The following is a 22,372-nucleotide window of genomic DNA, read 5'->3' on the forward strand; positions in this document are numbered from 1 at the left end:
CTTGGAAGAGACTGAAACTGGATTTGAGACTGTGAAAGACTATGGACACTTTCAAAGATGAACTAAATGTATTTTGAATTATTATATGGCTGTGAACCTATGGAGGCTAGGGAGTGGAATATGGTGGTTTAAATAAAACAGGCCCCAATAGGCTCATATATTTGAATCTTTGGTCCCTCAGTAGGTATACCTGAAGAAGAGGATCAGAAAACACAGCCTTGTTGGAAGAGGCATGCCACTTGGAGTGACTTTGAGGTTTCAAAAGGTAGCATTCTCTCCCTCTCCCTCTCCCTCTCCCTCTCCCTCTCCCTCTCCCTCTCCCTCTCCCTCTCCCTCTCCCTCTCCCTCTCCCTCTCCCTCTCCCTCTCCCTCTCCCTCTCCCTCTCCCTCTCCCTCTCCCTCTCCCTCTCCCTCTCCCTCTCCCTCTCCCTCTCCCTCTCCCTCTCCCTCTCCCTCTCCCTCTCCCTCTCCCTCTCCCTCTCCCCCTTCCCTCCCCCCTCCCCTCCCCTCCCCTCCCCCTTTCCTTCTCTCCCTCTCCCTCTCTCCCTCTCCCTCCCCCCCCACCTCTGTGTGTGCAACTTGTGGATCAAGGAATAAGCTCTCAGCTGTTCCTACTTTCATACCTTTGCTCTGCCAGCATGGCCTGTATCCTCAGAAACCATAAGCCCTAATCAAGTGCTTTCTTTTATAAGTTACTTGATTACAATGTTTTATGACACACTAGAAAAGTAACTAACACACACATAATTTTAAAAAGAAATCTTTACATAAATGCACTAATACCAAGGATAGCCCCAAACAAAAATCGATGAAGTTAAAAATAACTAATGACTAGTGAAGATTCATAAAACAATTTACTCTCATGACAAGATAGTCACAGCATTTTGCATAAATAACTCAAATCAACAAAAAACATGTATAATAAAAATATTTTTGAGGTAGAAGTCACATAACATGAACATAAAGTGTTCAATGATATGGAACTTTCTCCACAGTCTATTTCCAAGACATTTCAAAGCCCATGAGGGGATCATATCCCATTAAGCAGTCCCCGCCCCCATTAAGCAGTCCCCGCCCCCATTAAGCAGTCCCCGCCCCCATTAAGCAGTCCCTCCCCCCCTCCACAACCTTATCGATCACCTACAGGCTCTTGGTCGCTATGGGTTTATCTACTCTAAACGTCCCATAAAAGAAATCATAATGTGTGATTTTGATGTGTGGCTTTTGTGACTTGTGCAGTGTGAAGACTCAGCCATGTCATAACTTGTCAGGATTGTTCCTGTTACGGTTGAGAAATGTCTTATTGTTTGACTACAATGCTATGTCCATTCATTCATTTGAAAGTGGGCGCTTGTATTGTTTCCACAATTTTGCAACTCTGAGTAGGGCATAATATAACTTGTATGTGAGCTGCCCACACAGGCTTATTTGCCAAACACTTGGTACTTACTTAGAAAAGGGAGTGGTTGGTTCAGGAAAGGAGCTGAAGCAAACAAAATTACCCTTCAAAAACTAACTTTATTAGGGAAAGGGGCATCAAAACTTTGGGAGCAATGATCAGGTCTTGAGGTAAGAAAGCATGAAAACCAGTAAGTACATCAGAGACAACATGTTGGTGTCCTTAAAGGAAAGACAGGCTTCACTTTAAAACAAGAACAATTTTATTCTGAGGTATAGGCTATAGTAAAAGTAAGAGAGATGGCCACCATAAACATGATGGAAGGGGAGCCCCAGGAATGAGCATTCAGAAAAATCTGAACAAAGGAAAATATCTGACGTCTGCATATTTTCAGGGGGTGGTGGGAAATGCCACGTGATTTAGTGTGGGGTAGCTTTGGTGACAAAGAGCTTGAAGGAACCATGTGCCATAAATTAGGAGCTGTTGGGCCTGTGATCATCCAGAGAAGTCAGGGATCTTTGGTTCAAATCAACCAGCTGGACTCCATACCTCTGACCACTGGGAGGATCCTTAGCAGCCCCTGCTTGCCCGGTGACAGCACTGCTTGTGCTTTGCAATCTACAAGGGCAGAGTCACGCCTATTTACTTACTAAGAAAGCCAGGGCAAATTAGATCGGTTATTGTGCTTGGGTGCTCAGCGGCTCCACCCGCAGCCACAGCCCGCCCTCTGCGCGCAGGATCAACTCGGGCTTCCGGCGCGGCTCCTTGTCATCTGGCAGGATGCGGAAGCGCAGCAGCGTCAGCGCCAGCGCCACCTTCATCTCGCTCATAGCGAAAGTCTGTCCAATGCAGTTCCTGTGGGAGGATGGGGTAGGGACTGTGGCTGTGCCCTTTGCAGGGACCCAGACAGGCATTCTCAGACCCAACATGACCCAGTACCGGTCACGTTGAGAGATGCTAATACACCTAGCACACCACTAATACTTCATTCGAGTTTAGGCCTCAATACAACCGACGGGAGGGAGCCCCACTGCCATTGCCATCCCTGGCCGCTCTTGGAACTTCCCAAATAGATTCTCCAAACCTTGATGAAACCTCTACCATCTCAATTCAGCTTTCCTCACTACCAGGCCCAGACCCTGCTTCACGACCTTGAACTTGCTGGCCTCACCTTGGTCCCGCCGAGAAGGGAATAAATGACAGAGGTGATCTAGCCTGGATGTTCTCTGGATCAAAACGGAAGGGGTCATAGACCTGCAAGAGACTAGCCATGGTAAATGGGTGGCATCTAGCAGCACAGCCAGACACAGAGTCTTGAATGTGCTAGGAATCTGATATCCTGGGGCCATTGGGGGAGACGGAGAACGCAGACACAGCGCACCTCAGGGTCCCGCCACACAGTTGGGTTGTGATGGGTTCCAAAAATATTGATGATGCAGATGACACCTGTGGGGAAGAGAGGAGGGGCAAGCAGGGTAAGCTGCCTGATGAACTTTGCTGTGTACCCTTCCCTAAATTTTGTGGCCACCTTTAGGGATGATCCTTCCATCTGGGAGGGAAACGTCCTGGGTGCAGCATCGGGAGACCATTGTGACTGGGGGATGCAGCCGCAGACTCTCCTTGATGCACATGGTCAGGAAGGGCAGCTGGGCCAGGTCATCCCTGAGGAGCAGACAACACAATTATTCAGGAGCAAAACCAGAGGCTGCCAGCCTCTGTGTTGCCCACTTAATCTTTCCTCACAGCGGTAAAATAATCTCGAGAAGAGCAGAAAGTTAGGAAAGCGCTAGAGGTAATCTAGCCAGGAATCTTTAGAGAAGTTTTTGTTTGTTTTCCTGAGACAATGAATTGTTCAAACGCTGACCATTTTAAAAACTCAACAAATTTACATTAAAATGAGTATTTCTTATGGCAAAAAAAAAAGCAAAATGCAAAGAAAAAGAGTAAATGGATCTAATTTGTCTGCTCTTCTGTGTCTCTCCCTCACATACCCCATCTACCCTTTCCCTCCTCATCTTCTCTCAGAGTTCTTTCTCCTGTCTCAGGTTCTTCCATCACCTTACCCCTTCTTTATCCTCCAGCTCCCCATCTACATTCCTCTTACACTTCTCCTCTTTTTTATACCCCCTGCTACCTGTCATCTTACTGACTTCCTCCTCCATCAGCCAACACCATCCTTAGACCACTCTACTCCCCAGTCCCTCACAGATACTCAGTGACTTTCCCAAGCAAACACACCCTTTCCCCCTACACTTGTTTCTCTTACACTCTCAATCCAATGTCTTCTCATGGGTCCCAGGGCTGTCTTAACCTTAGACTGCTCTCACACCAAGCTGAGAGCCGAGGAAGGCCGTTCTCTGAGCTAAGTCTTTAGCACAGACTAAGTTGGGCACCAAATTGGAATGGAAAGGCAGGGTGGGAGGGTTTGATAAGTGAAGACTAGGTGATGGATGATTCAAAGGTTCAAGAAAACATACATATGACTTTTATTCCCAGATGTTTCCTATGGATCCCCAGACAGAACAGTAAGGAAGTAATTAGAGAACAGAAGAAAAATCTATCAAGAAGGAAAACATGGGAAATGTTAAGTAGGACAGAAGTCCAGGAGAGGACAGGAAGTTCACTTATTCAATGCATGCAAAGTAACATCATCTGCCTTCACATAGTGTTATCTTGTCAATAATTTTCTTTGAAGTCCACATCTTTCTTTCCTTGCTGATGAAGCAGATGCCTTACTCACCAGCCAATAGCAGAAGAGTCATTTAAAGAATTCCCTTCCCCACCTGGGGGACAAAAGTGGGAGAGGGACTCAGGGACAGTCTACCATGACTTATGCTCACCATTCAATTTCCTTAAGTTCACGATCCCTCAGCAGCTCCTGCACCTCTTGCCGGCAGCGTTCCTGGTGCTCAGGGTGCCTCGCCAGGTTGTACAGGATCCAGGAGAGCCCACTGGCTGTGGTGTCATGGCCTGAGGGACAGACAGATAGACTTGGGAATCTGGGCTGTTTCAGCACCACTGTGTGGACAGCAGTGAAGTTTTTTTGTTTTTTGTTTTTAAATATTTTTATTAGGTATTTTCCTCATTTACATTTCCAATGCTATGCCAAAAGTCCCCTATACCCTCCCCCCGACTCCCCTACCCATCCACTCCCACTTTTTGGCCCTGGAGTTCCCCTGTACTGGGGCATATAAAGTTTGCATGTCCAATGGGCCTCTCTTTCCAGTGATACATATGCAGCTAGAGTCAAGAGCTCCGGGGTACTGGTTAGTTCATAATGTTGTTCCACCTATAGGGTTGCAGATCCCTTTAGCTCCTTGGGTACTTTCTCTAGCTCCTCCATTGGGAGCCCTGTGATCCTTCCAATAGTTGACTGTGAGCATCCACTTCTGTGTTTGCTAGGCCCCGGCATGAAGTTTTAAGAAGGGATTGGGAAAAGATAGAACATAAGGAATGGAGAGACCCAGATTCCTGAGGAGGAGAGAGTCCTACCCCTTCTCTGGTCTCACGCTGATGCCCTCACCCCTAAACATGAAGGTGTCAGCTTCAGCTCGGATGTCCTCATCTGACAGCTCCTTTCCATCTTCATCCTGGACACAAGGCGAGTTCTTAGATCACACAACTTCTGATGGCTCCCATGTCTAACATAAAATAACATCTAAAGATCCTTTTCTGACCATGCACACAAGACCTTCATATTCCTGCATTTCTCTTGGTCACCAACACACAGGCATTTTCTTGGCTTCCTGTGTTTTCCTAGTTGAGGGAATCAAAGACTTGTGGATATTTTCTACTCCTGTATGATGAGTGACTAGCCACCTTCAAATAGAATCATTGTAGGACAACTTGTCTTGAAAATTAGAGACTAAACATTGCTCTAAGTCAGTGTTCCTCAATACATAGCAAACCACTATGTCCAAAAATATTTACATTACAATTCATACCTGTAGCAAAATTATAGGTATGAAGCAGCAACAAAAATCATTTTATAGTTCAGGGTCAGCACAACATAGGGAACTGTATTACAGGCTCACAGCATTAGGAAGGTTGAGAACCACTGCTCTAAATCTTTAACTTTGCTCACTAGGTGGGAAGAGTGGGCTTCCTTTGTACCATTCTTCCTTTTTTGCTACTTGATTTGTCACAAAGGTTGTGTCTGCAGGGTGGGAAGATTTAGACTGATGGGAGAAATAGGAGCAGTACGTAACTTTGTGAGTTCAGATGATGTCATAGTGTGTGTGGTTGGTAAGTGGGCTGGCTTCCCCTTCTCCTCTCTTTCTCACTTGCTAGTTTTCAAATGTGTCCCCTCTCTGGCTTCTCTCATCTTACTCTCTGATTCCTTCCCTACTCTCCTGTCCCACGAATGGGTCTAAATATAGAGAATTTATCTTATTTCCTTTAGAAGCTATCAGGTTTACAAACCTATAAAACTTACCTTGGCACTTGGTTAAAGTTGTTTATATTCAAAAATAAAGTCCCCTCTTTGCTTGAGAAAATTTGAGAGAAATGCAGGGTGATTTATGTGCACGAAAATGTCACTGTGAGATGCATTATTTTATAGTTAAAAATTGATCTTCTATTCCTTGCCTGTTCTCCTGTTTCCTCTATTATCTGTTTACCCTTCGTTTACTTTACCTCTCCTGTTCTCTTCCCCCTTCCTCTGTTTATCCCATTGCTTTCTCTGAAACCAAGAAGACATAGATGTGCTGTCCTATAAGCCTCCACGACTCATAATATATGGGTCTTTCTCCTGTTGTGTGAATCCTGTTTGAATGAGAATTGTCCCCTGGACCCACACATTTGCATGCTTAGTCCTCAGTTGATGAACGGCTTGGGTTAGGAGGTGTGACCTTGTTGGAGGAAGTGTACCACCATTGGGCTTTTTTTTTTTTTTGATAGTTCCATGTGATTTTATTTCTTTTTTTAAAGATTTATTTATTTATTATATGTAAGTACACTGTAGCTGTCTTCAGACATTCCAGAAGAGGGCGCCAGATCTCGTTGCGGATGGTTGTGAGCCACCATGTGGTTGCTGGGATTTGAACTCCTGACCTTCGGAAGAGCAGTCGGGTGCTCTTACCCACTGAGCCATCTCACCAGCCCCACCATTGGGCTTTGAAGTTTCAAAAACCCATTCCAGGCCAGGTCTCTCTCTCTCTCTCTCTCTCTCTCTCTCTCTCTCTCTCTCTCTCTCTCTCTCTCTCTCTCTCCTTCTCTGCTTGCTGCCTATGAATCAGGATGTAAAGTTCTCAGCTATCACTCCAGCTCCAGCCTGTCTGCTTCCCACTATGATGATCATGGATTAATCCTCTGAAACTGTAAACAAGCCCCCAGTTACATGCTTTCTTTTACAAGAGTTGCTTTAGTCATTTGTCTCTTCAGAGCAGTAGAACAGTAACTAAGATACCTGTCATCAGTCACCCTCTCCAACAATCCTTCCCCCATCTCCTTCCCTTTCTCCTCTGAGCAAGCGGGAGTCCCATTGAGTATCTCCCAACCCTGGCACATCAAGTCTAAGATTGGTTTTTAACTATAAAATAATGCATTTCACAGTGACATTTTTGTACACATATTTGTCAGGTAAAATAATAAAATCACCTGGGAAGGAAAGATCTAGGGATGGGGAGTGACTGCTACCTTCATAGCATGACTGCTATAATGTGTGATCCACACTGACTATGAAGTTATGTGCAGCGTCTCCCAAATACAGATACTGTGATCCACTAACTTACCAAGTAAGGCCCTTCAGGTCCACCTAGAAAGGCTGTATTGGCCCCAGTCTGCTCTCTACAATGTGTTTTTCTCTGACTTGTCTCTCTTTACCTCAAATGCATTCTATGGATTCTAGGTGTTCTCTACATCAAGCCCAAGTCATTACTGAAATATAAAAAAAAATCATATCATCTCACATTCAGTACAAGCATTCACTCTAATTTTTATAAAATCATAAAGAGTTGGAGCTGGAGAGATAGCTCAATGATCATATGGTGCCTCACCTATAACTTTAGTTCTAGGAAATTCTGTTCTTTCTTTTGGCCTCTGCAGTCACCAAGCATGCGTGTGATGCACATACAAACTTGCATGCAAACACTCATACACACAAAACAAAAATAAATGAATTAGTTTTTAAAGTCATGAGGAGTGGTATAAACATGTAGTGCCAGAAATTGGGGCAGTGAGATATGTACCCAGCCCTGAAGATGAGCCTGGCAACATAGTAAGACACATCACAAGACAGCTACCAAACCCCAAAGGGTTGACATGAATATGTAATCCTAGCACTGAGAAAGCTGAGGTAGGAGGATCATGAGGTTGAGGCCAGCCTGGTCTACAGTGAGACTCTGTCTAAAAGAAGGAAATAAAACAAAAACTTCATCTAATTCATTTTAAAAAGCTCCATTGCACCTCTTAAGAAGCCGACCTTGGTTAGCAGCAGTACATCAATGAAGTCCAAAGTCTTGGACTTGGCTTTGGCCTTGATGACATCATCACCACCATGCTTCAGCAGAGTGCGACGTCGCTCCTGGATGACGGCATCAGTGAAGTCATGTACCAGGCGGCAGGCCTTATAGAAGCGCATTCCATCGGGTGTGAGGCGGTAGAGCAGGTCCACATGCTGAAGCAGTTGCTCATTTCTCTTCACAACTAGGGTACTGAGCTCCAAGATGGCAGCAATATACTGACTAGGCTTCCTGCACAATGAGAACACGAAGAGAAGCAGGAATGCTACAGACCTAAAACCTGAGGGGCATCTCTCAGCAGAAGGAGGGAACTATTTTCTAACAGGATATCAAGTAGCCTAACTCATCTAGAAACAACGGTCACATGTGATAGGCATGGGCCTTGATGGTGACATGGTAAGACACGTCTCCAAAAAGCTATCTCAAGCCAAAAACCTTGGCATTCTCTCTCTCTCTCTCTCTCTCTCTCTCTCTCTCTCTCTCTCTCTCTCTCTCTCTCTCTCTCTCTCCTTCTTGGCTGCCTGTGTTTCCTCAAACACATGGTCTCCACCATAATACAAATTTGGGCACAGACCCAAATTACACTGAAACCATAAGCTGAAATAAATATTTCCTCTATTTTATAATCTTAGATATTTTGTTATAGTGATAGATAATGAAGATCTCTCATAGTTTCCTAGAAACTATGACCTTAATTCACAGAATGAAGCTCCACACTTTTCTTGACTTTAATGTCTGCATGCTTTAGTTACTGTCTGTTCTCCCAACCTCCTTCCAAAGGCTTCCTGCCAGGTGCTCATGACCACCTGAATCTCTGTGCCTTCTTCTGAATAATTCCACCTTATAGAAGGGGCTACTCTGTCCCCCATGGGGTTGGTTCAGTGTCAGTTCTGACCCACTTCTTCCATGAGTCTCTTCTGCTTGATCTGGCCAGCCTTCCCTCTTCTACCTCTTGCCTTGAGTCTGTGGACCAGAACTCATCCAAGACCTGAGGGTGAAACTTACTCCTGACAGTTGCTGTTGAAGCTGAAGACGCATTTCTGCAAAGTGTCCAAGGTCATGAGGCTAATGTTCTCAAACATGTCCAGACGGGTGCTACCCCCTGAGGCCAGGCGCAGCCACTTGGTCTTTGAGAGAGAGAGAGAGGGAGAGGGAGAGGGAGAGGGAGAGGGAGAGGGAGAGGGAGAGGGAGAGGGAGAGGGAGAGGGAGAGGGAGAGGGAGAGGGAGAGGGAGAGGGAGAGGGAGAGGGAGAGAGAGAGAGAGAGAGAGGTTTTGAATCTTGACTCCCTGAGGCTCTGCCCAATCCCAACCACTCAAATGGACAACCTCAAACCAGCCTTCTGGATCTCAGCCCTAGATAACTGACCTCAGGGATTACCCAAACTGGAAGCAGCTTCCATAGCAGATGAAGACCTGAGACTGGGTCAGACGTCCTGATTTCCATGTTCTGTGTTCCCTCAGTCAGTTATTTGCCTTCTTCTAGTTCTTGCCTGTCATACCTTTAGGAAGTTGGTCTGATCTTAGTCTGCCAAACTCAGAGGAACCCCATGTGCACCATTTTTAGCTCACTTCCTGCAGGATAATGTGAACAAGGTCTCTGATATATTTGACCCTCAGATTTATCACTAATGAGGAAAAGGTAATCACTGTACCTCACGGGCATAAGGAAATTGGTCAGCATAGATTATTGAACCAGGACTTCACATCAGGTCTAGCCTATGACAAGCACTGAACACACAGTGTCCTTCTCATTATCACTTCTGTAAATTGATTTCAAGACCCTCCTTTTGCTGAGGATGTTAGACTTGCATTGTTCCTTGAGAAACTTTGTTAGACATGCCAACAATGAACTATCATGATGGTCTTAACTTGGGCTTATCTCAGATATTATGGCAGAAAACTATGGATACCGTGATGACTCCATGAGTGAAAATAAGACTAAATTCTGCTTGTTATAGAAGCAGATTCCCTACGACTCAGTCATATTATTACATTATGATTAGGCCATGAGGTGCCCCTACTCCAGCCCACTCATACTGCTCTCACAGACTGTGGGTACCTTGAAGAAAGGATAACAGCTGGAGTGATGGACATGCTGCTTGCTGCCCATTGAGTAAATGTCTGGCTTTTCCATCTGACTCAAGGATCTGGTATGTTCTAGAAGAATCCATAACCAATAAACAAGCTAACATATCAGTTTACAAGTAAGGAGTCATACTGGGACCCTCATCCCAGTTCTTATTCAGGTACATCTAGTACAGTGTGATTTTCCAGCAATGTCAGTTAGATTTTGACCCACTTTTAATTTTGTGTTTGGCATATGATTTAACTTACAAAACCTGATGAGATGATGAAGATACCATCTCAATTAAATCTAAGCTTTACGTCGTATCCTGCTTCTTTCTTTCTAGTGGAACTCTGTGCCACAAGCCTTGGGTGCCTCAGAAGGGAAAAGAACCATGAGAACGCTTGCTGAGTGTTCCTGCCAAATCCAGTCTAAATTATCTTGATGTTTGCAAGCTTCAAACATGAGAGAACTGAGCCAGAATCAGCCAAGCTGCCCACACCTGATCCACACTGATCATAAAATATCAATGACCTAGACTTTGTCCAGAAGAAACAACCAGTGTTTGGAACTGCCAAGTCATGTCTGTGTTCATTTTTTAGGCCATCAAAAAGGAACACCTGAGCACCCTCCAAGTAAGGGGCCACGACTCCATGGTATCATCATGAACACAGAGTAATGTTTTAATACTAAATCACATATGGGGAATCAAGTCTGGGGGAAAACTGCAATGGGCCACCATGATCCTTCAGAGCCAGTACTGTGGACTAGATCTGTCTGAAGTCCCTTACCCACCCCTCCCCAGACTCTAGCTGGGCACATGGGTTCTGGGGACTCACATGCATGATGTTGGTGCTGTCATTGAAAATCTTCACATAGGGTTTCAGGATGTTGAAATGGAAGGCAGGTGTCAGCATGCGACGGTGGCGGCTCCACTTGTCACCAGCACTCACCAAGAGCCCATCCCCTATGAGGATGACCATTGGCAGTGGGCAAATGTGACACCTTTCCCCCAGGGTTGTTCCCAACCATCTCACCTGGCAAGGACTCACCGAGCCAGGGTTTCAAGAAGCTGTAGAAGATGTCGTCCTTTGGGGCAACCGCAGCTGACATGAAAAAGAATCATCAGGGACCAATGGAAAATGCAGAGGATGAACTTGGGAAGAATTTGGTGCCCTCATCAGAGGTGTGCATGTCTCCCTCAAGCCAGAATGGCAAGATTGTGGAGAAGGACAGAGGCGGCAGGGAGTAGGGCAGAGGTGAGCAGGAGCCAGACTAAGGCATAGGAGGGAGCAGGACAAACGTGTGGCCTGACATTGCATAACATACCTGTGATGGTTTGTATATGCTTGGCCCAGGGAGTGGTAGTATTAAGTGGTGTGTCCTTGTTGGAGTGGGTGTGTCACTGTGGGTGTGTGCTTAACATCCTTACCCTACCTGGAAGTCAGTATTCTGCTAGTAACCTTCAAATGAAGATGTAGAACTCTCAGCTCCTTCTGCACCATGCCTGCCCAAATGCTGCCATGATCCTGCCTTGATGATAATGGACTAAACCTCTGAACCTATGAGCCAGACTGAATGAAATATTGCTCTTTATAAGAGTTGCCTTGGTCACGGTGTCCATTCACAGCAGTAAAACCCTAACTAAGACAACACCCAAGTGTGTGTTCACATGGCTCCTACGTGGCCTAACATGTCAACACAGGACAATACTCTGAGACCTTTACATAGACCTAGCATAGCTATTCATCCAGCACTTTTTGCCACCCCCTGACATATACAGGTGACACAGATGCACACTACGTGTGTACTCTCTTTTGCTGTTTTGTTTCTGTTGCTGTCAATGACCAAAAAAGCAAGTTGCGGAGGAAAGGGCTTGTTTGGCTTACACTTCCATACAGCTGTTAATTATTGAAGGAAGTCAGGATAGGATCTTAAGAAGGGCTGAAACCCAGAGGCAGGAACTGAAGCAGAAGCTATGGGAGAATGCTACTTATTGGCTTGCTTGCTCATAGCCTTTTCAACCTGCTTTCTTATAGAACTCAGGACCACCTGCCCAGGGATGGCACCACCCACAATGGACTGGGCCCTCCCCGATTGATCACTAGTTAAGAAAAAGACTTATAGCTGGATGTCATGGAGGCATTTTCTCAACTAAGTCTCCTTTCTCTCTAATGACTCTATCTTGTGTCAAGTTCATGCACAAAGCCAGCCAATATAGCATCCTAACACATAACATGTGCTAACGTAGCTAAACACATGTGGTCTTCCTTGACATGGCTCTACCTAATGCAGCATAGTGCTGTGAACTGACACCATGACCACAGCAACTCTTATAAAGGAAAATATTTAATTGGGGTTGGCTTACAGTTCAGAGATTCAGTCCATTATTGTTATTGCAGGAAGCATGACAGCATGTAGGCAGACATGATGCTGGAGTTCTACATCTTGATCCACAAGCAACAGGAAAAGACTACCACACTGGGTATGACTTGAGCATCTGAGACTTCAAAGCCCACCTCCTAGTGACATACTTTCTCCAACAAGGCCATATCTGCTCGCGCTCTCTCTCTCTCTCTCTCTCTCTCTCTCTCTCTCTCTCTCTCTCTCTCTCTCTCTTTTCTTCAAGACAGGGTTTCTCTGTGTAGCCCTGGCTGTCCTGGAACTCACTCTGTAGACCAGTCTGGCCTCGAACTCAGAAATCTGCCTGCCTCTGCCTCCCAAGTGCTGGGATCAAAGGCGTGTGCCACCACGCCTGGCTTTGCTACATCTCTTAATAGTGCCACTTTCTATGGGCTTATGTGGGCCATTTTTATTCAAACACATATTAGAAAAGGTATGGTGATTCTCAGTGTGTACTAGAAGTTATCTTAAAATTGTCACTGTAGGGTGGAGGGAGACTATTCATCTGGGAAAATGCTTGCCATGCAAGCAGAGAGAGCTGAGTCCTGTCCACAGCATCCACATAAAGAGTTGACGGTGGTGACATGCACTTTTAATCGCAGTTCTGAGGAGGCAGAATCCAAGTAGATTCTGGGTATCTATCATAGCCTGGTCAGTGATCCCTAAGTCACAGTGAGACTCTGTTCCCCAAAACAAGGTGTATGGTTCATGAGGAGTGGCATCCCATGTTGGCCTCTTACCTCCACTCTTACACTAGGCACACAAATGCAAGTGCAATCCCCCCAAACATACATATACTTGTACATAGATTAAAAAGAATAGTTACATTAGAATCTCAGATGTGTAGCAGATGCAATTTAACATCAGACATGGGTACACACAGATACCTCAGCAGTGGGCAAGCTGGGGCTGGTGCAGTGCCCACCTGGAGCAGAAAAGAGGGGCTTCACAAAAGTAGGAAAACTATACAGATGGCCACCAGCCAGGGCCCCTACCATCATCAGTCTGCTTCCCCACAGCACACACCAGGATGGTTGTACAATATACCTTCTTTCTACTTCTGAATTAGAGGAAAGAAAGAGAGCCTGGAGATTGCTTCTCTAGGCTGCCAGAGAGATGGATTAGTTGTGCAGGAGGTAGATGGAGCCTTGGGAATTCTATCCAACCCTTTCTCCATCCCTGCCTGAGGTTCCTCCAGACATCTTCTATACATAGCAATCCTCAACCCTCAGTTAGAGGGACAGAAAGACACATTCACTCTTACGATCTCAAACACCTGGGTTCTCTTCCCTACCATTCTCCAGACTGAAACCCAGGCATTCAAGTCCATTGAGCTCAGTCTCCCACATAGTAAGTGAAGTATCTGAGGCCGGATCCTGAGACTTTACATCAATACCCTGGATTCTTACCAGTGCATCTATCTGCTTTGTGTTTCCCAGGTCTTCCCAAGATCATGTAAAGACAGTGACTTAATAAGGACTCTCTGTCTTGTGGTTCAGGGCAGCAAATTAAAATTTGTTACAAGCCCAGAACTTCTGGGAACTCCATGAGTGAGACAGGCTGTCTCGTGGTCTGAGACTCATCACTTAGACCTTGTTGAAAATGCTTGTCTGAAAGGAAAAGTGAAGACTGGGAAGGTAAAACAGACCTGAAGACAATTCTCCCGGGCAGGCCTTTACAGTCTACAGATTCCCTTTATTTCTTTGAACTAAACCAGGTGGATAGCACTCACACCCAACAAAGACCTAGCCATGCACAGAGAGCAGACAGCCTTCCTGGCAGATGTCAGAGCCATGGTGTGGGGCCGTGGGGGGGGTGGGGAAGAGTGGGAGTAAACCTGCCTCCTGCCAGAGTTCTGGTGCTCTGGGTGGGCAGATGAGGAAAGACTGATGGACGCTTTCCATACGGGCCCTGGGTGTGTGTCTGGCTGTGGGAAGCCACAGAATTCCAGCTCGGCAGGGGGTGGACAAGGGGAAACCCTAGGTACCAGGTTCTCAGCCTTGAGCATCCCACACTGGATACCACAGAAGAGCTGAGAACAGAATAGGGGCCCTGGGGCGGAAGAGAGGCGCATACCTGGCTATAGTCAGGCACCTGGCTCTGGGAACATGTTATTTTGGTTGAATGGGGCTTGTTCCAGTGACCCAGTAGAGAACTCTACAAGGGACAGAAAAGTGAGCCACAGAGCCAGGTGCCTGACACCAAAGAGCCCCCAACTCCATAATTCTGTGACTATCAGTCACACAATGTCCCAAGCTTCTGGCTTTCTGGCTAGACTCCACCCCCACAGTTACCTGACAATAGCCAGGTATGCTCCTCCCCACAGTTACCCGATAGCCCATCCCACTATAGGAGGGGCTGTTTGGCCCATCCTCACTCTTTAAGCTCCCACCTTTCTTACTCTCCTCTCTAGCCCTCCTTCTCTCGTTCCCTTTCCCCCTCTCTCCACATGGCCATGGCTGGCCTCTCTTTTCCTCTTTTTTACCTTCTCTCTTTCCCCCTGCCTTTCTACAATAAAGCTCTAAAACCATAGACTGTCTCTGCTCACTAAGGCCCACCGTGCTTGAATGATGGGATAGGCTTTCTCCTAATGAGCCTCGTCTAACCTCCTGCACTGCAGCCATGGACCGGACCAAGGACTCTCGCCTGCTTGGGAACCATCAAGTGCCCTCTCCCCCTACCCTTTTCTCCCTTCAGCCCCATGGCTGACTGACCCGCCCCCGGGGCCCCATTTTGTTCTCAACTCTTCTGTAGTATCCAGCGTGGGATGCCCAAGGCCGAGAACCTGGCTACCCCTTGTCCACCCCCTGCCCAGCTGGAATTCCGTGGCTTCCCACAGCCAGACACCCACCCGGGGCTGCGTGGAAAGTGTGCCCCAGTCCTCCTGAGTCTGCCCGCCCAGAGCATGGGAACTCTGGTGGGATGCAGGTTCTCTCCCCTCTTTCCCCCACACCCACGGCCGCACACCATGGTCACTAGGGAACACTCCCTCTAACCCCCACCTCCACTTTCTCTCAACCATGGCCCAGGCAAGTATGGTAATGTCAGAGGGCAGGGTAAGTGGGCCAGACTGGAGTGGAACTTCCTAAGAATGATTCTGGGCCTACTCAGTAAGCAATAAACATATGATGGAAACCAAAGAAAGAGAAAAAAATATAGAAATAGCAGCTAGATACCACATTAATATACACTGGCTTACTTCTGTGCCTGGAGATGGGATGGGCTACAGCCCTACATAGGCCCTGCACAGCCTGCCCCTACTTTAAACATTCCTATTATCCGGGTAGATTTGTCTTCATTCCAGATACCTAGCTTTGTCTCTCTTAGACCTTCACTGATCTAGCGTTTGGTCATGCCTGCTCTGGTTATGATTCTTCCTCTAGGATGTCTCCCTATGTGTACTAGCAGAGATCTCACTTCTCCATTCAGTCATCATCTACCTTCCTTAGAGTCATTCCTGATCACAGGGGCTTGGAGTGTCTTTGTCAAGATACATCTCTTCCAGATTGGGTTCCACTAGGACAGAGCCTTGCTCATGATCTCCTGTCATCTCAGGAGTACCAAGAATGCTAGGGTGGGAAGGGAGGCAATGACTGCAGTAGAGGAAGAAGACACTGATATGGGATGGTAAGTACATGAAAAAGCAGAAAGCCTGAGAGAGATAAGGGAATGGAAGATTGGGTTGCTTCAGGGGCACACACAGAAGAATGGAAGTCAGGACTAGAAGTTCACAGGTTCCCACAGACATACCACCAACAGCCCCATGGGTACCTGAGGCGCTGAGGACAGATCGGATGACATCAGGGTGGCACAGAGTGATGAGAGGAACTATAGGGCCTAACCAGGTCATGAAGCCCTGGGGGTAGGTGGTCACCAGCTCAGTCATCTGCTTCATGCCTTCTTCCGTAGGAGGGGACTGGGGAAATAAAGATAAGTGCAATCCCTCTTGACATGGCTCTTTTCAGGGATCAAATCGGCTGGATGCCCACATAAGCTGATGCAATATGACTTCTTGTTGCATCTGAGATATTCTCAGAACACAGTATTCACAGCAGTAGACTGAGTCAGGATGTCCCTCCCTTCACAGCGTGGGTGGTACCATCCAACCCAGTGAGGATCCAAATGAAACAAGAGACAGAGGAAGGGGAACTCCACTCTTCCTGCCCAAGCTGGGACACTCAGCTTCTCAAGCCCTCAAATAGCAAAATCCTGGTACTTGGTCTTTGGACTCCAGCATTCATGTTTGACTCTACTTTACACTGGGCCTTTGTTCTAACACTAACTTGCTACACCACCAGCTTCCTGGTCCTCCAAATTTGTGTGTGGCATTGTGGGATTTCTCAACCTCCTTTATTACTTAAGTCCAAACTTTATCTACATATCTATCTACCTACCTATCGATTCCTACCTTCTTCTCTTTCTCATTTGCATACCTGTATATGTTATATGTATATTGTGTTCATTTGCATATCTGCATAACTATGTATAGAATTGTGATACATAATGATTTTTAAATTAAATTTAATTTTTTTACTTATTCATTTTACAACCTGCTCACTAGCCCCTTCCTGGTAACCCTCTCCCACAATTCTTTCCCCATCCTCCATCCACTTCTTTGATTGTCTGCATATACAACTTTGGTCACATAAAACTATAACACACCTGAAGATTATCTATGTCTTTCAATTTTTACTATTATTCTTACGTTTAGTGTACATTTGGCTAAATAAATACCTTTATCTAAAAACTCTCTGAAATCTTCTCAATAGTACCATGAGGTACAGGTTTGTATGCTGGGACCAATAAGTGGTCTCTCATAACCTAGATATGCAGTAGGCTCTGCCAAGATGGTTTGATTCAATGTACTCTATAGCGATAGCCAAATGATGAAATCATCCAGCAATGAATTTTAAAAATTTGTCCCTATCACTAACTAGTGCAAAATGATGTATCTGTGTGCATATGTAAATGTGTATATGCATGTGTGTGTGTGCAGTTGTGTTGGGGTATGTTTATTTTACTGTTTGTGTGCACATGTGTGTTCATGCTTTGATTCTTGTGCTCCGGAGATCACTAATATACTTCCTCAGCGCCTGTGATAGGTTTCTCCTGAAGCCTTTGTAGTGAACATGTGTCTGGATGTTGCAAGACATAGGAGCAAATCCCTGCTTCTTCTTGCTTTGTCTTTATCAGTCATGTCCTGGTATCAAGCCTGTAACTCATGGTCAATAGACAAGCTATATTGTCACACTGTCCACCTCAGAGAAGGCCCCTTTGTCTTAAGAAAATTAATTTCTCAGGTGGACTCAATTTCAGCCCCAGAAAAAGCCTCAAGGCAAGGTCCTGACAGGGAAATGTGTGGACTGCACTGCAGGCTCAAGGTTTGTCCCTAAGATTTCTCGCACATGCTCTTCTGACTGCATACACCAAAAGTCTCCAATTCCAACTAGGCAGAAGGGTTCAAACACAAGACAGCAAAGGGGAACCCTAAGGCTCCATAAAAGTGGCTGCTCCCCAACAAGCAACCACTACCCACAGGTAAAGGATCCTGTGCGTGGTTTCAAGGACTTGTGTGCATGCTGTGAGATCTGAGAACTGTGAATGAAGCAATGAAGACCAAGTTAACCAAAGGAGAGAACAGTCCTATGTTACAGTCCAAATGCTGTGTAATTGTTAGGATCAAGGAAGATCACCAAAGGATGAGGCTTCTAGTCTAATCCAGGTTGTGCAGCAGACCTCAGTGATTAATCTTAGTAGAAAAGAGCAGTCTAAGGAAGATATATGATTCAGGAAAGTGAAGCAAGGAGTCAGAAAAGAACTCGCCAGTGGCACAGGTGTGCTGGAGGTGTATGAGAGGGGCATAAAAATCCCTTCTGCAATAAAGCAAAAACCCAAAGATAGACTAGCAGAAAGAAATGGACCAGACAGGAAGCTGACTCTAAACCAGAACCCTTTAGGAGGCCTAAGCAGCAGAATGAATGTGAGGGGTCTTGGATCCCATTCTGGGAGCCCTTCAGTGTGTACCAGAAACAGGAAAATAGGCTAGAAATCAATCTAGAGTAGACTGGGAATAGAAAAACAGGAATCTGAAAAGAGTTTGAAATGTAGCACCCAAAGATCCTAACCCATTCTATCCTCAATTCCCATATCCATGAGGATCTCTGCACCCTCACACCCCAGCCCCTAGCCCACCTAATCCCTGACTTTCTGTCCATATACCTCATACCCACATCCCAGGACATCCTTCTAACAAACTCCTTGACCACTGGGAGGTCCCTGCACCCTCATAATCCAGACCCATCCTGTTAACATACTCACCATGCCCAGGTGACCCCAAAACCAATTCTTCTTGGGTGGCTGAGGGAAACCACAGAGACGTTGACACTTTGCATACAAAGTGTATAGCTGCATGAGGAACCGGGCCAAGAACCAGGAAATCCCAACCAAGAAAAAGAGTAGCCACGGTGAGGCTGACATGGGCCCCAGTCCTAGCCAGGATAGGTCCAGATATTGCATCCTATGAGATAGATGGTAGAATGTGAGTTCCTGAACCTCAGGGAATTGACAAGGGCACCCTGTAACAATGGACAGCTTGGATCCCGATGTCAAATCAGGTGGTAGTGGAAACCCAATGTAGGAGAGGGGCAGGGAGATGAGGTATAAAGAGCAGAACAAGAGGTAGATGACAGAAATAAGAGTCTGAAGAGTGCCCCAAATTGCATGCATGAGACCAAGCTTTCCTGGAGTTGTTACCCAGAAACCACAGTATCTCTGGGACAAGCTTGATCACTGTGATCATCCTGCTTTAATCATCTGGCTCCCCAACACCACACCAGACATGATCAGGGCTCTCTCAAACCAGGATAGTACCCTGGAGCTCCACTTTCCCTAGCCTGGCACCTTCTCTCAGGAGTGGCGACTCTTCTGCAGCTCCCCAATCTCTTTCTTCCGGGGCCTCTTTGGACAAGGGCCTAAAGGAAGCAATGGAAGGCTGGGCTCATGTGTGCCAGCCAATCCTTCCCAGACCTGACAGTTTCTTCCCGGCCTGGGCATGAGTCCAAGAAAGGAGGTTTAGTCAGCCAGCTGCACAGTGAAACCAAGTCAGGGTCACACTGAGCATTGAAAAGAGGACTTAACTCCTCCCACAGGATGGAAGAGATAAGACTGGTATGGCCAAAGGCGACATTAAACCCCATCTTTATTGCCCCTCCTGCCCTTCCAAAGACAAGATATATTGTGTTTTTAAAAATCATTAACTTGGGACTTCAGGTTCCAGGAGACCAAGGCCAGGCACATCCCTGAATTTCTCCAGAGCTTCTATGCAAGTTTGTATGGGAGGAAGGCCTGTAGGATTTCTTGGTGCAGAACTGGGAGACTCTTGAATTTCTGTCTAGCTGCAGTCAGGCAGCAGTCAAACCCTACCTCCATGCAACACTGGGTCTTAGTAGACATGTTTCTTTAAGAAGCTGTTCAACAAGTGATTTCCCAGGTCAGATTCCAGGGATCAATAGCCCAGCTAGAAGAACACAGCTAGGGCTGAGCTGGGCTGAGCTGGGCTGGGCTGGGCTGGGCTGTGCTGGGCTGTGCTGGGCTGTGCTGGGCTGGGCTGTGCTGGGTTGGGCTAGGATATGGAGTGAGGAGGGAAGGTGTGTGAGAGCAAGGCTAAGATGGGCTAGCAGCAGATGGGATCCAGGCAGAACAGGTCAGGGCCCTTCTTGTTCTTCTGTGAAAAATGGACAGCATTTGAAATAATGTTTACTATTCTGTACATTGGTTATTATATATTTTTTTAAAAGCTGTATATCACCAACCTTGGTGCCTAGTAAAAGTCCACATGTCTGCTTGTGAGACATCAATGTACTTTAGTATGAAGATGCGCATGCAGACCATGCCTTTCATATTTGACCAGCTGTGGCCAGCACTTAGACTGTGCTTTCCATTATTTTCATGAAAGAATGAAGACATAACCAGACATGGGTAAGAGTCTTAGTTCCTTTGCTACACATCAGGGAATATGCTAACTTCAACCATTCCTTGTGCATTCCCTAACCCTCACCAGCCTTTAATGAAAGCTCAGGCTTGGCATCAGAGAGCCCCAGACAAAGTGAGGCTCTGCCACTCACCAGTTCTATGACCTTGAGCAACTGAGCTGACCATCTGGGCTTCACACTCCTCAACAATGTGGCCATGACGAGATGAGGATGCTGGAGTTTGCTGACATGTGTTTTATTTTGTGTTCCTCAGAGGTCAAACTCTTCTTTTGAAGGTGACCCTAAGACATAGTCTCAACTGCCATGCATCTCTTTGGAAGTCAATCCCAAGAAACAACAGCAGCACTGTGAAGAAATGGAATGGGAAGAGGAGACAAGAGTCAAAAGCTGCTTGCTGAAGGAGGTGTGCACCATAATCGTTGGGGCTCAGCTTGATGGAAGATGGGGCTCTTGGAGACACAGTACTGAGCATGCTTCTTAGGCATCCCACCCAGACCAAAGGAACATGGACGTTTATCTGCCCACACCTACCCCTTAGAATTTGGTATGTGTAGGCATGTTACTGTGCGCTGTGTAATTCAATCTTGATTTCTATGCCCCCGTATCTGGTTGCAGTCTGTATTCTAAGTATCTCCTGTCTCAATGTTGTATAAACATTGCTCCTGAATTATTCCCTGATTTGTCAATAAAAGCTGATCAATAACTGGTCAGGGGAGAGAATAGGGCAGGACTTCCTTCCCTTCCTTCCAGGAAATGGGGCAGGAGAGAGAAAAATGAGAATTAGTCACAGGGAAAGAATCCAGGAGAGACCATGAGAAAACAGCTGGAGCAGAGAAAGCCATAAGATGCGAGCATCTCAGGGATGTGGGCTAGGAAGTAGCCAGAGTAGCTTAGAGGATTTAAATAGAGTGATACTGCTCAGTTGTTCTGCCCTTAAAGTTTAATAAATAATTGCAATAGTCCAGTCTCAGTTCTTTGGGAGCTAGCTGGGTAAGCGGAAAATGGTAACACACTTTTTAAAAAGCCACTAACATGAACTACTCCAAAGATAGTGTTCATGTGGAATGTGGAGCTTGCACTGCAGAAACCTGGACTGGGAACAAGGCCAGAGGGCTCCAACAGCAGCTCCAGTGATACACACAGCCCTGTGTGGACAATTCTAGTCCACACACGCACACACATACATAGCACACACACACAACACACATAAAATCTCCCCAAAGCTATACACAATTACCTCCCCTCATGCACATATAACACACATATCCACACAAATACACACACTCAACATATACTCATACATACAAACACATATAGTCTTTCACATTGAACTACTAATAAGAGTTCTTTTTTTTTTAAAGATTTATTTATTATATGTAAGTACACTGTAGCTGTCTTCAGACACTCCAGAAGAGGGCGCCAGACCTCGTTATGGATGGTTGTGAGCCACCATGTGGTTGCTGGGATTTGAACTCTGGACCTTCGGAAGAGCAGTCGGGTGCTCCTACCCACTGAGCCATCTCACCAGCCCCTAATAAGAGTTCTTAAGGAAATACTATTTTCTTATATATTATTAATATAATTAAGGCACTGTGTTATTTCCTTATATTAGTATTATTGTTATTCCCAATCCTCTCCAGAAAAATGGAACCTCCTTTCCACCCACAGACCAACATGTCCCACAGCAGATAGTGACAAGCAGACCTGGGCTTGTTTGAAAAATTACTCAGGCAGCTGTATCACAGCTTCAGGGACCCACCGGTCCATATTTCTCTACTCTCTGTACATTCATCACCCCAATTCTAAGCATCATCCCAATTTCGAAATCTGCTCAGGACAGGAAAAGGAACATTCAGAACCCTCAAAAATCCATTACTCTACAAAGTATCTTGCTCTTGGGTGCACCCCAATAAAACCAAACTTGCTTTAAATTTGGCTCAAAATTGTGGTAGTTTCTTATTCTCGCCTGGTGGGATTAACAGGGCAACCAACTTTGTTTACAGAACTACTGTTGTACATATGACTTCACAGCAACCATGACCTCGTGCACAA

The 22,372-nt window shown here is 46.0% G+C and overlaps 1 protein-coding gene across 1 annotated transcript; it reads right to left on the reverse strand.

The window, feature by feature from the left end:
* Nucleotides 1–1,689: 1,689 nt before the first annotated feature.
* Nucleotides 1,690–19,339, reverse strand: LOC110312473 (cytochrome P450 4F4-like). The gene is made up of 13 exons (XM_029471054.2): nt 19,230–19,339; nt 18,648–18,846; nt 16,101–16,245; nt 10,979–11,032; nt 10,766–10,893; nt 8,866–8,987; nt 7,821–8,091; nt 4,923–4,989; nt 4,240–4,369; nt 2,928–3,061; nt 2,781–2,845; nt 2,571–2,653; nt 1,690–2,254 (listed from the first exon to the last, which is right to left on the reverse strand). Exons 2-13 carry the CDS (start codon nt 18,843–18,845, stop codon nt 2,077–2,079), a joined length of 1,575 nt encoding a protein of 524 aa, XP_029326914.1. The 5' UTR covers nt 18,846; nt 19,230–19,339; the 3' UTR covers nt 1,690–2,076.
* Between the last annotated feature and the right edge of the window lie 3,033 nt (nt 19,340–22,372).

This window comes from Mus caroli, unplaced genomic scaffold (assembly GCF_978045245.1).
Source record: "Mus caroli unplaced genomic scaffold, Mus_caroli_1 scaffold_18, whole genome shotgun sequence".
Lineage (NCBI taxonomy): Eukaryota > Metazoa > Chordata > Mammalia > Rodentia > Muridae > Mus > Mus caroli.

Bases quoted from the DNA above. Each gene is read 5' to 3' on its own strand.
- LOC110312473 (XM_029471054.2), bottom strand. From the start codon at position 18,845: ATGCAATATCTGGACCTATCCTGGCTAGGACTGGGGCCCATGTCAGCC. The intron at 11,033-16,100 runs GTACCCATGGGG...TTTTCATGTCAG, and splicing joins ATCTGTCCTCAGCGCCTCAG to CTGCGGTTGCCCCAAAGGAC. The intron at 3,062-4,239 runs GTGAGCATAAGT...TCTGCTCCTCAG, and splicing joins GAACTTAAGGAAATTGAATG to GGATGACCTGGCCCAGCTGC.